The sequence below is a fragment of the Epinephelus lanceolatus genome, chromosome 8 (assembly GCF_041903045.1).
Source record: "Epinephelus lanceolatus isolate andai-2023 chromosome 8, ASM4190304v1, whole genome shotgun sequence".
Taxonomy (NCBI): domain Eukaryota; kingdom Metazoa; phylum Chordata; class Actinopteri; order Perciformes; family Serranidae; genus Epinephelus; species Epinephelus lanceolatus.
The window spans coordinates 46,663,282-46,675,880 of record NC_135741.1 but is presented as its reverse complement, the minus strand read 5'-3'; the positions used below and the strand labels follow the sequence as shown (position 1 = coordinate 46,675,880).

At 44.4% G+C, this 12,599-nt stretch overlaps 1 protein-coding gene across 7 annotated transcripts in view; it reads right to left on the bottom strand.

The window, feature by feature from the left end:
- The window catches only part of vps13d (vacuolar protein sorting 13 homolog D), a 268,286-nt gene that overhangs the window by 176,030 nt on the left and 79,657 nt on the right, over positions 1–12,599 (bottom strand). For 5 of the 7 annotated variants that reach the window (XM_033628067.2, XM_078170383.1, XM_078170380.1 and 2 more), the window contains 2 exons: positions 11,374–11,563; positions 10,904–11,086 (listed from right to left, as the gene is read on the bottom strand). In XM_033628067.2, coding sequence (XP_033483958.1) covers positions 10,904–11,086; positions 11,374–11,563 — 373 coding nt within the window. The remainder of the gene's footprint in view (positions 1–10,903; positions 11,087–11,373; positions 11,564–12,599) is intronic. The other 2 variants (XM_033628069.2, XM_078170382.1) reach the window with 1 other exon arrangement.

The following is a 12,599-nucleotide window of genomic DNA, read 5'->3' as shown; positions in this document are numbered from 1 at the left end:
TGACACATTCGCTCACGGCTCGCGCAGAAAATAGACCAGACGCCAAAACGATTGCTGCAGGGCGCGAGCCGGTCACGGTCCGGTGCTTCGAGGCTTCCACGGGCGGTGTGGTCACGGGTCAGAGAGGGGGGGCGAGCGAGAGGTCCGCGGTCGTTTATAACGTAATGTTATAGATAATTGTTTTATGTGTTTTAATGTGTAGGTATGTAAATGTTTTCAAAGACCAATTAGCATCCTCCCAACCATATCCAAGGTTGCCGAAAAATGGGTATCGAAACTGCTGACTATACACCTAGATAAAGGCCACACCCCACTCCACCCACTTCAGTTTGGCATTCGTGCCCATCACTCCACTGAGACAGCGAACTGTGTGTTCATTGAAAAAATCAAATACATGCTGGACAAACATTCATACGTAGGTGCTGTGTTCCTGGACCTCAGGAGGGCATTTGACACTGTCAACCATCAAATACTCCTGGCAAAATTATCTCATTTCAATTTCTCCACAGATACTATGAAATGGTTCAGGTCCTACCTAACAAACAGAAAACAGTGTGTCATGAAATCGCCCTGGCTTGATAATCCAGCAGGTGTGCCACCAGGCTTGGTCCTTGGGCCACTACTCTTTTCCTTGTATATAAATGACCTGCCTGACGCATGCCCTGACTTTAACATCCAAATGTACGCAGATGATTAAGTCATCTTCCTTCATGGCAAAAAACCTGACTTGATCTCAAACAAGTTAACGGACGGTCTAATCATGGTCCAACACTGGCTGCAGAGTATGGCCCAATCCCAATTCCTATCTTAACCCTCAATCTTAACCCTCAGTCTCAAAAATATGCGCTCCCGCGAAGTGCTAGTGCTGTCCCGATTCTCAGAGTGTTGAGTTGAGGGTCAAGAATAAGGGCTGTATGGCCCTCACTTTTAAGATTTTCCAGGACCACCCTTGGCAGTAAGTGCTATCCCAGAATCCTTTGCGTATCATCCGTCGAGCTCAGCCAAACCCAGCCGAGTACAGACGATTCAGTCAATGCAAGATGGCGGCGACAAGCGTGAGGAAGCGGAGTTATCAATGTGAGTATTTTCCTCGTTAACAGTTGTTTTAAAATTATGATAACCATTGCATTATCTTAGTTTAACGTCATTTTATGGACTATAGACCTCTTTGTAGCGTAACACACATATTTTTGGTCGCGGGCGACGGCTTGCCTGCCCCGCCGCACGTAACCCCGGTTCTCTGATAACCGAGTATGCTGTCATTCAGTTACAAAAGTCATTTTTCTCAGTGATAATGTAGTTGTTAAGTTGTTTTAATATACGTGAAACGTTTGCATCGACATTTTTGTAAGATGACCGGACGGTGTCATCTCCTGTAGCCGTAGAGTATGCAGTTGGTAACGTTACAGCTGCAGGTTAACGTTAGTGATCGTATTATCTGGTGACTTTCCGCTGAATAAGTTAGGTCGGTTGTTGTGGTACAGGTTATTTGGTTGAATCAACTTATAACCCAAAGAGTGAAACGTTAACGTGGATGAAAGTCACCAGATAACACTTGTGTGACTGTGTAAACAGCCTCACCAGTTCTGCTGGATGTTGACTACAGTATTCTTTGTGATAATACTTGCAATACTACATGAAACTAACTAATAACTTAACGAATATCTGACAGGTAGCCCAAAAAAGTAAAAAATAAAAGAAAGTAATGTTGTTATCTCTGTTCCATTTCAGGGCCACCAGACAAAACACAAGCCCTGATTCATTTCAGGGCCACCAATGAAGACAAGTTTACAAAAAGCAAGCAGGCTCCAAAAAAACTATGGGAGAGAGTAATTTGTAACTTGTGAACTGTTCATATTCATAACATAATTCTCAGTCACAACGGCAACCGTTCCCCTAGTAATCAAGCATTCTGTTTCAATATGAAATCAGCACAGCTGCAGACGGCATTGTCGAAGATTGTTGTTTGGTAACTGTACTTTTGTTTTGCTGCCCCTATACTGTCACTTTTTGGAAAGATTTTGTCGAGTATATTCATTGGAACATTTATGTTCTATTTTCACTACTGTTCAAAGATGTGCTGTTTGGATTTTATGATGTCAGCATTTCAAAACAAAAACAATTCTATATCATTAATCTATCTATTATCTTAGCGAAATTTCATATTCATAAGAGATGTATGGCCCTCACTTTTAAGATGTTCAAAATTTTTATGAATAAAATGCAGCAATACTTAGAAACCATTCAGCACTCCACAAACTCAAACTAAAAAGCTATAAAGACTCTGAAAATATGTAAACAATTTAATTGTTTGAGCTGCTGAACTCTTTTATTTATTTATTTTATTTCTTTTTCTTTTCTCTTAACCCTGGCATATTTGTTCTGTTCATGTCTTGTCACTGCTTGTTTTGTACAAGAATTGAAATAAAGTGTTGGGGAAAAAAAACTCATCACGTCTTTTTATCGACAACTACTGATAACATATATTTCTTCTTCTTTGAACTGACAGACTGGACGGAGTTTTGGCATATTGCTGCCCCTAACAGTCTTAAGACGTATTAAGACGTCACAAGATAGCCCTTAACACTTGGTTTTGAAGGCTAGTGAGATTGAGGGTTGAGCTTGAGAATTAAGATTGAGGGTTAAGATAGGAATATTCATGTTGTTCAGCAAAATTACATTGAACAACTCTTTCACAAAGCCATAAAGATTTTTGCCAGAAAATCACTGTCATACCATCACTGCAACATTTTGGATCAATACAACTTCTTGAACTTCGAAAACTTCAAAGTCCTGAAGAGTGCTTGTTTTGTTTTTAAGTGTTTAAATGGCCTAGCGCCCCCTCCTGTACAGGAATTCATCCATTAAAAAAACAACAACAATCAACTGGACTTCTAACTAGGTCAGACACCAGAGGTGACTGCAAGGTACAACACAGACTGACCACATTTGGCCAAAATGTGCTCTCTATAAAAGGTAGCCAAACCTGGAACTGCCTCCCAGAGTACCTAAGAGAAATTCCCACCCTTGCCACCTTTAGAGGTATGCTAAAAAAAAATGGCTAAAAGCCAACCAGTCATGCAACCACTGACCTATTGTATTTTGAATGTACTGTTGCTATGGAGTGTCTTTTATATTTCTTTCGTTTTTTGTTTCTTTCTCTCTTCTTCCTCCTTTTCTGAATGAATGGTGCTATGTCTATTGAATGTATCTGCTGTTGATTTCATGGTGTCTAAGTGTGTTAAAGGTTTGTTTTTATATTGTCTTCTATGTGTTGGGGACTACGGACAGAAATTAGCCTCATGCTAATGCCGGCAATTTTTACGCTGTATCATGTTCCAGGTACTCGTATCTGCCTTGTGCCCTGTGCTCATTAATTTTGCACTGTCCCGTCCAAATAAACAAATAAACTAAAAAACTAAACAATGATGTTACGAGATAGAACACAACGTAACGTTACCTGCCCGGAAGAGCGTCCCACTCCGCTAACTTCTTGCTTTAGCAACATTAGCTGCTCTGTTTTAACAATGTATTCACGGACATGCCCCCCTTTACCTCAAGGAACTCCTCACCCCCCAGACCTCCTCACGCACCCTCCGTTCTGCAACCACAAACACCCTCCAAGCTCCCAGAACCAAGCTCCGCACCATGGGTGACCGGGCCTTTTCCTCTGCTGCTCCAAGGCTGTGGAACGCCCTCCCTGACCACCTCAGGGCCCCACAGACTATTGATGTTTTTAAACAAGACCTAAAAACCTATCTTTTTACAAAAGCATTCTGCTAAATGTCTTTTATAGGTTCTCCTTTTAATTATTTATTGTCTCTAATCATTTTTTTTAATAATTCTTAAATTGTATTAATTCTAATCTGTTTTATTTTTTCTTTATCCTGCTCTGTAGCACTTTGAGATTGCTAAAATGTAAAGTGCAATACAAAGAAAAGTTATTATTATTATTACTATTATTATTGTTATTATTACCATTACGGCATTCCTTATTTGGATTAGATTTAGAATTTTTTCGGTTAGCAGCAGTGCTTTGATTTGAGCTACCTGAATTAATCTGGTAACGACTCGGTCGTACCTAGGTTTTTTTTTTTTTTTTTATATTTATAGCATTACATATTTGGAATTGATTTTTTGTTTTCCACAGTTAGCAGCAGCGTTCCCGCTTAAACTAATTTACTTACACCACTAAACAACTTTGGTTGTTCTGGTTTCTTGTTGCAACCTTTGTTGGTAAAGGCAGTGTTTTCACTCCCACTTCCTGCAGACGTTGTTCATTGTGTGTTGTTTTCATAATTGGCAGCCGCCATTATGATGAACACTCACTGTTTTACCGCCTGCATGGCTCCTCTGCAGCCTGAGGACGGTCATGATCTTTGCCCCTTGTGTCATGGCCTGGAGCACCTGAGAGAGGGCCTCTCGGAGGACCCATGCATGAACTGCAGCTTAATGCCCCTGGCGGTGAGGGCTGCTAGGGTGGCTGAGGTGGAGCTGATTCTAGGTGGCGTTACCCCGCCAGAAGAGCTAACCTCATCTCAAAGATTGGCCCCAACCCAGCCTAGCCTGTTGAAGCATCAGGCTGCAGAGACTGAAGGCGCCTTCTCCAAGAAGAAAGCTAGGGAGTCTGAGCTTTCCTCCCGGGTGGACCAGCTGACAGCAGAGCATAATCAGATGAAATCCATTTTACCAGCCCTCCAGAATGACACTGGTGCGGGGAATGCAGTTGCGCCTACTCCTCCTGTGACCATGTCAGGTTCCGAGGATGATATCCTCTCGACGGCAGCCTCAGCAACTGAATTTGGGGAATATGGGGCAGATACTGTCCCTTGTGACACGGTCTCCCATGCCTTGGAGACGGGCTCCCGTTCCTCAGCCCACAGTTCAGGTAAGGGCTCAGAGGATAGCTCCATGGGGGCCATCATTCGATCTCGTTTGGGATATGCACACATTTCTCACCTAACAAAAAAACGCTTTGACGCCAGAAATAAAATTATTGCAATATTAAGATAAAATGCAAGAGTGCAGTAGTGATGACCTTTGTCCATCTTAACCTTAGATCAGCAGAGTGATCACACTAACAATAACAACACTGTCAATCTCATATTGTGATGCAGCTTATTTCATTTCCACTGGGTGTACACACCTTGCAAGTTCACAAAAGAGTGTGTCTGTGACAACCAATTACATCTGTTTAAAGAATGCATCATACCTAGCAACAGGGTCAACCACACCCCCTCAGTAAAATAAAAGTTTCTGTCCCTTCCTTGCTCAGAGTTGCTCTGAGAACTTTCCTAAATCACTCCTAAACTAAGTTTTTGGTCTAAGTTAGGAGCTCCCTTAGAGTACCCTCAGAATGTTTGTGAATATGGGGTGTCGGTGGCTTGGCGGTGGGGCAGGCGCCCCGTGTGCAGGGCTGTTGCCGCAGCGGCCCGGGTTCGACTCCGGCCTGTGGCCCTTTGCTGTGTGTCACTCCCTCTCTCTCTCTCCCTCCTTCACGCTCGTCTGTCCTGTCGATTGGAGGCCAGAATGCCCCCAAAAATATCTTTAAAAAAAAAAAAGAAAGAATATTTGTGAATACAGCCCCAGGTGTCCTTCACCCCAGTGTCGCATCACAGATGATCTGCTCTCCAAGGCCTATGACGCGGCAGCTCACATGGGCTGGATAGGGAACTCCATGTCACACCTTATGCTAGCCCTCTCAGCCTCCCTACAGGAGGCTATGCTGGATGCTTCTGCTCATAGTTTTAGTGATGCGTCCCTGCAGGCTTTCGTCCTCATGTCCAGGGAGCTGGGGCGGGTGATGTCCACACTGGTTCAGGCTTGCTCAGTCTCCCCTCACAGAGGCGTGCAGGAGGAACTGAGGCCCTGGGGCCAGTCAGTTCTGCGTGCGATTGCCTGAGTGGAGTGGTGTACGTCCATCGACTCGAAGGATGCCTATTTTCATGTCCCCATCATACCTCACCACAGGCAATTCCTTTGTTTTGCCTTTCAAGGCCGCCAATTTCATTTCAGGGTGCTTCCCGTTGGCCTCTCCCTCTCCCTCTCCCTCTCTCCATGGGTGTTCACCAGATGTGTGGCTCTGGACACTGTCACCTTGGAGGCCTGTCTGACATCTCGGCGGGTGGACGACATCCTCTGCCTCCTCCCCCTTTTTCCAAGGGGTTGCCCTACCTGCAGTTTCTGCACCTCCCAGGCAAGTTGAAAGCTACCGAAACTGTTGTCCCCTTGGGTTTGCTGTCACTACGCCCCTGTCAAAGATGGCTGAACAGTTTTCACTTCGACGCCAAGTGGCACAGGCACAGGAAGATCAGGGTGCTGCAGCGGTGCCTCCTCACCCTGTCCCCATGAAGGGAGAGGGCATTCATGTTGCAGAGCATGCCCATGGGCTCTGTTCCGTCCCGTCGGGAGACCGTCAAGACAGATAACTCCCTCTCAGGGTGGGGTGCAGTGTGGCAGAATAGAACAGCTCTAGGGCAGTGGTCTGCTTGAGTCTGCATGGACCATGTCAACGTGCTAGAGCTATGACTTGGGCAGCCCTCACCAGCCTGAGAATAATGTATTTTCCAGGGAAGCAGAACAAGGTAGCAGACTTCCTCTCCCTCTGCTAGCCTTCCCCGGGGGAGTAGCTGCTTTACCTGTAGGTGGTCCGTGGCATCTGGGACCTCTTCGGCAGGGCAAAAGTGGATCTTTTCACCTCGGAGGAGACAACCCATTGTCCCCTCTGGGGCACACTAGCCCTCTGGGGCAGGATGCCCTCGCACACGTGTGGCCAGACGGTTTCCTCTATGCCTTCCCGCCAGTCTCTATGATTATGGCAACATTTCAGAGGGTTCTTCAACAGGGCCACAGGCTGCTTCTGGTGGCCCCCTTCTGGCTGCGAAGGATGTGGTGTCCTCTGCTGCACAGGCTATGTTACAGCTCGCCATGGCGCCTCCCCAACAGAAAAGATCTCCTGTCTCAGCTGGGGAGGAAGGGTTTGGTATCCCGACCCTTGCTGCCTTCAACTGTGGGTTTGGCCTCTGCAGGGTGAGTGTATAGACACCGTCCGTAATATTGTTCTGAACACCAGGGCGCCGTCTACCCGGGCGCAGTATGAGAACAGGTGGCAGCTGTTCTCTGCTTGGTGTTCAACCAGGGATGAGGACCCTGTGCACTGCTCGGTACCTACCATTCTGGAGTTCTTACAATCTCTCCTGGATGGCAGTCAGTCCCCCTCTACCCTGAAGGTGTACGTAGCCACCATTTCGTCTCAACATGCCCCACAAACGCCAAGAACTCCGGCATGGGATCTGCCCTTGGTGCTGGATGCTCTATGCTTGCCTCCCTTTGAGCCACAGGCACAGGCAGAACAGAGATGGTTGTCAGCAAAGACTGCCTTCCTCCTCGTCATCACTTCAGCAAAGCGTGTAGGAGAGCTTCAAGTCGTGTCATTCAGTAATTCATGTCTGTCATGTTCTGTCTCCACATCTTCCATGTAAAAATTTGGCCACTACAGGGGACACCGGTGAACCCATAGCACAGCCGTGCTTTTGTCGGTAGAAACCCTCACTGTACTTGAAGTATTTGGTGGTCAAACAAAGATCCAGCAGATATAAATGTGGTCTGGGGTGAAGTTGGTCTTGTCTGGAAGGGAGCTGTCTTGTCCTGGGCATTGTCCTCCTACCAAGTTCCTGCTCCACTCAATGAGGTATGTACTTGGGGATTCCTCGTGACTCTGTTGGTATGGGTCATCCAGTGCTGATGCAACACCTCTGGCGGTCAGGAAAGATGAAACAGAGCGAGAGTTACATATGTAACTACGGTTCTATGAATCCTGGATGACCACCAGTGCATTCAGTCACTCAGAATCCTTGTGGCCTCGCGAGAAGATTCTGCAGGAACAGATCCTCTGACCACACCGGAAGATATAGCCTGTCCGCGGTCATCAGAGGGTCACAGGTGACTTTGTTGGTATAGCTACTCGACCTGTGCATGCGTTAGACAAAGACATTCAGTGCTTATGCACAGCCTCTGGCGGTCATCCAGGATTCATAGAACCACAGTTATATAAGTAACTATCTTTTTTCCATCACAAAAATGTCATGGATTACAACAATCCAGTCCTTTACCGTGGGTGTGTCTGATGACATCCATTCTCTCGTGAGAGCTCTTTAACTCGCTATCAGTAAAATATTAAACATATTTGCAAATCCCAGTGTCCGGTCTCATACCCAGGTACATGGTCACAAAGTTAAATAAGCACCTTTTCCATAATATTATTAGTTTGTTTCCAGTAGTTCAGGAACAATGGGCAATGCAAGAATACATGGTAATAGTTTGCTTTTTTTCCCCCACAGGACCTCCAACATGGGATGTTTTTATTTGAAAAATTATTCTGAGTTGGTGTTATAAATAATCTTGTTGGGATTCACAGGACCACAGATGATTTATCATTTGGTAAAATCATCACTGGGCATTTAAAGGCTTTTTCCTCTGCATGCTCTTTGTTCTCCAAACAAAGACAGCTAGGTGACACCCATCTCCACAGGAGGTCTCACCTCACGCCTCAGTGAGACACAAGTCTCACAACTTGGCCCAGACCCCTGCTCCATAGCCCAGGCCACTAAAGGGAGGGCAACTGATCACAGACTCTCTTGCAAACACAAGGTTTGCAACTAGCTTTCCAGCAACAAGGAACTAAGTGAGTTAGCACCCAGCGGCTAACTCTGCTAAACCCTGAGCGACCAGCTTCCTCTGAGTTTCACCTTTGGAACAAAGGACCCAACAAAGACTGCACCTGGAACCATCTTCCCAGCCTTCTTCTGCCAGCTAACAAAGCAGCACACCACCAAGTGACTCTTTCTCCCATCCATTCAAGGATCGGTAACGTAACAACTGGGCATAGCTTATCACAGCTTTACAGGCTAAGCAAGACTGTTTAACTTGTTGTATGTGATTTGATGCTGTTTACTGAGTTATTGTTGTGATAGATTGCAGTTAGGTCATTGATTAGCTGGCTTTGCCAAAGCTAAGTGTTTAGTTTGCTAATACTGTTCACAAACAGATTCTTGCACACAACTAAACAATCTCTGCACTAATTCAGACCGTTTGCAACACAAATCCCATTGACATAGACTCACTGACAAATAGGCTTTCACCAGAGCTACATCCAAACAGGCATCTCAAAGTTCCCGCTTCTTTTCCTTTGTCTTTGTCCTGACCACATGGTCAGACAAACACCTCCCCCTGAAGCAAGCCTTGATTCAGCCATTTTGGTAGTTTTCTGTTGTCAGCCATTTTGTTTTGTAGGCCAAACGGCTCCTTGATCACCACACCCGCCTTTGTCTTTCTCTTCTTTCTCACTCCCTCACACACACACACACACACACACACACATATACACACACTAAGCTTGTATATAGTTAGTTAGAATTTGCGTGTTTTGGTTTGCTTTGCTAATTTGTGAATAAATATAATTCTTTGGAATCATACCTGCTGTCTGTTTAATGTTGCACAAGGGTAAATGAATAGTCAACCTCTGCTGCGTCAAGAACTCCGAAATCCTTCAGGCATTACCATTAATTTTGGTTGTTGTCATTAATTTAATTATTAATCAAAACTCCACATTAATAGTTTAGCCTATTTTATGAGACTGATATCTTTAACTGGCTATCATTTTTCCCTTTACGGGAATGGTGCCCCATGAGGTGATTTAATGTTAATTAAGTCACATTATTTAACATAATTACAGTGCTTGTGACATATCACGTGGCTTTGACTTGCAACTGAACATGTAGCCCATTTCATAGAAAATACAAAGATATATATCGTTCATCGCCATTCAGCCTGAAAATACCAAGATATCAATTTCTGGCCATATTGCCCATCCCTAATTTACCGTACACATAAATGATAAGTGTTACCCATGAATCCTTGTGCACTCATGTAAGCTAGGTAATGCTAAATAACTGTGCAACAATTAATGGTAGGGATGCACGATATTGCATTTTTGGCCCATAATTGATATGCTGATATATAACAACTTATTTGACCGATAACCAATGTTGATATATCCACTTTTTTCCCCACCTAATTTTAGTGATCATCAAGTCTCTTCTGTAGTGGCATTAACATCATATTATGCATGCATACACTTATTGTGATGACCCACCAGCAGATCAAGACATAAAATACGATACTTTTCAATGTATGTAATATTCATTTATTGTGCAAAATAAGTAAAAGCGTGTTGGCTGATTCTCATAGTTCATTTTAAAGCAGACATCGGCCAATACAGATGGACTGCTGATAATGTTGTGCATTGCTACATTGTGGTGAGGTGATGTAGTTGGTCAACAGTTGTCTACTACTGAAACATATTGGCTAGTTAGCTGTATCATTATTCCAAGTGTATGGGCATTCTTGTGAGCCACAGTGGATTGTTTTGTAACTCTTTGAGCAAAGAGACTCTGACACACCATCCACCTCAGAAGCCACAGATGAAAGTGCAGAGGGGGAGGCTAATGTACCTAGATATGCTACAACTGCTGCTGACTCAGCTACAGACAAGCCCAAATGACAGAAGACCCGAAAATATTCTGAGAATTATCTCAAGTGCAACTTAATTTGATACATCATATGCAGTAGTGGATCCCTGCTCTGTCTCTCTATCTGCTGGCCTGAAAAATAGTTCAGGAGATGCTTTGTGCATCCACGAAAAGGTTCCACGTTCCTTTTTGCTCGTCAGAGCTACAGCAGCCTACAGTGTTGATAGGCTGTTACTTGTTATGTGTAACCAATCAGATGCTATGGGCAGGATACTGAGCAAGGTTACAAAGTGGCAACTACAGACAGAGAGGCGGCTGCCTCAGATAAAAAACTGAAACGTGTTTCCATCTCTCCAAACACTGCTCCTCTGTACCTGAGAATTCCAACTGGATGACCCCACTTTCATGCAGCGTGTCCCCCGTCCTGTCCTGATGGAAGAGTGTGACTCCACCCTTCTCCAGTAAGAACTCCAGCCGGGCAAACAGGTGATCTCGCCTGGTGAACGTGTTCAGAGTGTGAGAATCCTCCAATGGGTCGAACAAGTCTTCTGTCTCTGCTGGAGGAACATTATATCATCTGAGTCAGCAGCCAGAATTCCTCCATATCATAATTTCTTTGCCTGGCACTACAGCCAACACTACCAGATAATATAAAACACAAAACTCCAGCTTGTCATACAGGAGTCTAGACTTATTCCACTAATTTTCTAATGTAACAGAATATGTAATGCTAATCAAACCAAATTTGTGTTAGTAACCTCTGCTGGAGTTTGTAACAGATTGAAGATAGAAAGCTAAATGTTGTCAGCTCTTCTCTGGCACCAGACAGGAGTCAGTCTCTCACCTAGAATATCCCAGGAGGATGGACTCGGCAGGAGCTCTGCAGGCCTGTCTGGGTCCTGGGTATCTCCATACCAGCCTCCCCAGCCCGGGAACCAAGACTGCAGGTACTGGATCATTCCTGAGCTCCCACTCTTAGGAATAGATGTGGTGGGTAAACAGGGCTGGGGGTCACTGCTGGGCTCTCGCACATTCTGCAAGAACAGACAGAGAAGGAACACAGGTTGAAACTATAACAAATACACATTTGGTAATTGGGGATGTACAATATTGGATTTTTTTGCTGATATCTGATATACCAATATATGACAACTTATTTGGCCGATAAACAATACCGATATTCCCCATTTTAGTGATCATCAAGTCTCTTCTGCAGTGGAATTAACATCATATTATGCATGCATACTCTTATCATGTTGTCCCATTGGCAGATGGAGACATGAAATAGAATTCTTTTTAATGTATGTAATTGTCATTATTCGTGCAAAATAAGAAAAAGCATGTTGGCCGATTCTGATAGCTCATTTTAAAGCCGATATCTGCTGATAGTGATGACATGCTGATATCATCGTGCATCCCTATTTGGTAGTGTTGTGTAAGCTTGATGATGACTATTCGTGCAGCTGGTCGGCAGCAGTCGCCTGGCACACCAGAATTGCATTTCTGTGCATTGGTCACAAGCAATTCTGCTCTCTGTTCTGTTTCAATCACATGTAGAGCTCTGCCTCTGTCTGCTTGTGTCTGTGTATGTGTGTGTCTGTGTGTATGTGGCTCTGCTTATCTCTCTCTCTCTGTTTAGACACAACTGACAAATACGTGAAAGCATGGGATGCATATTTTATCACTGATCATAATCAGATCATTTTTATGGTCTCTAATATATCCTTAATATTGTTCAAAATAGATTATCAGTGTGTTTTCTTATCAGATTTGCTCACAGCTTGTGGAAAAAATAGACCAGACACCAAAACTATCACTGCAGATCGCAAAATGGGCAGGGTGCTTGGCGCCATGCCTCGTCCAGTGTGAACAGCCCAATTGGTCAACATGAGCACCGAAAGCACGTGGGCAGCACGGAAAATTGTCATGCTTCACAGCGCTTCCAGACAAAGTTGTAAGCTAAGAGGTTAAGTGCTGTTAATAGGAGTTAACCTAAGGCAGAGGGGCCACAAAGATGACTTTTTGCATTTTATTTTAAATTTTATATACCACTGAACACATTGATGAATC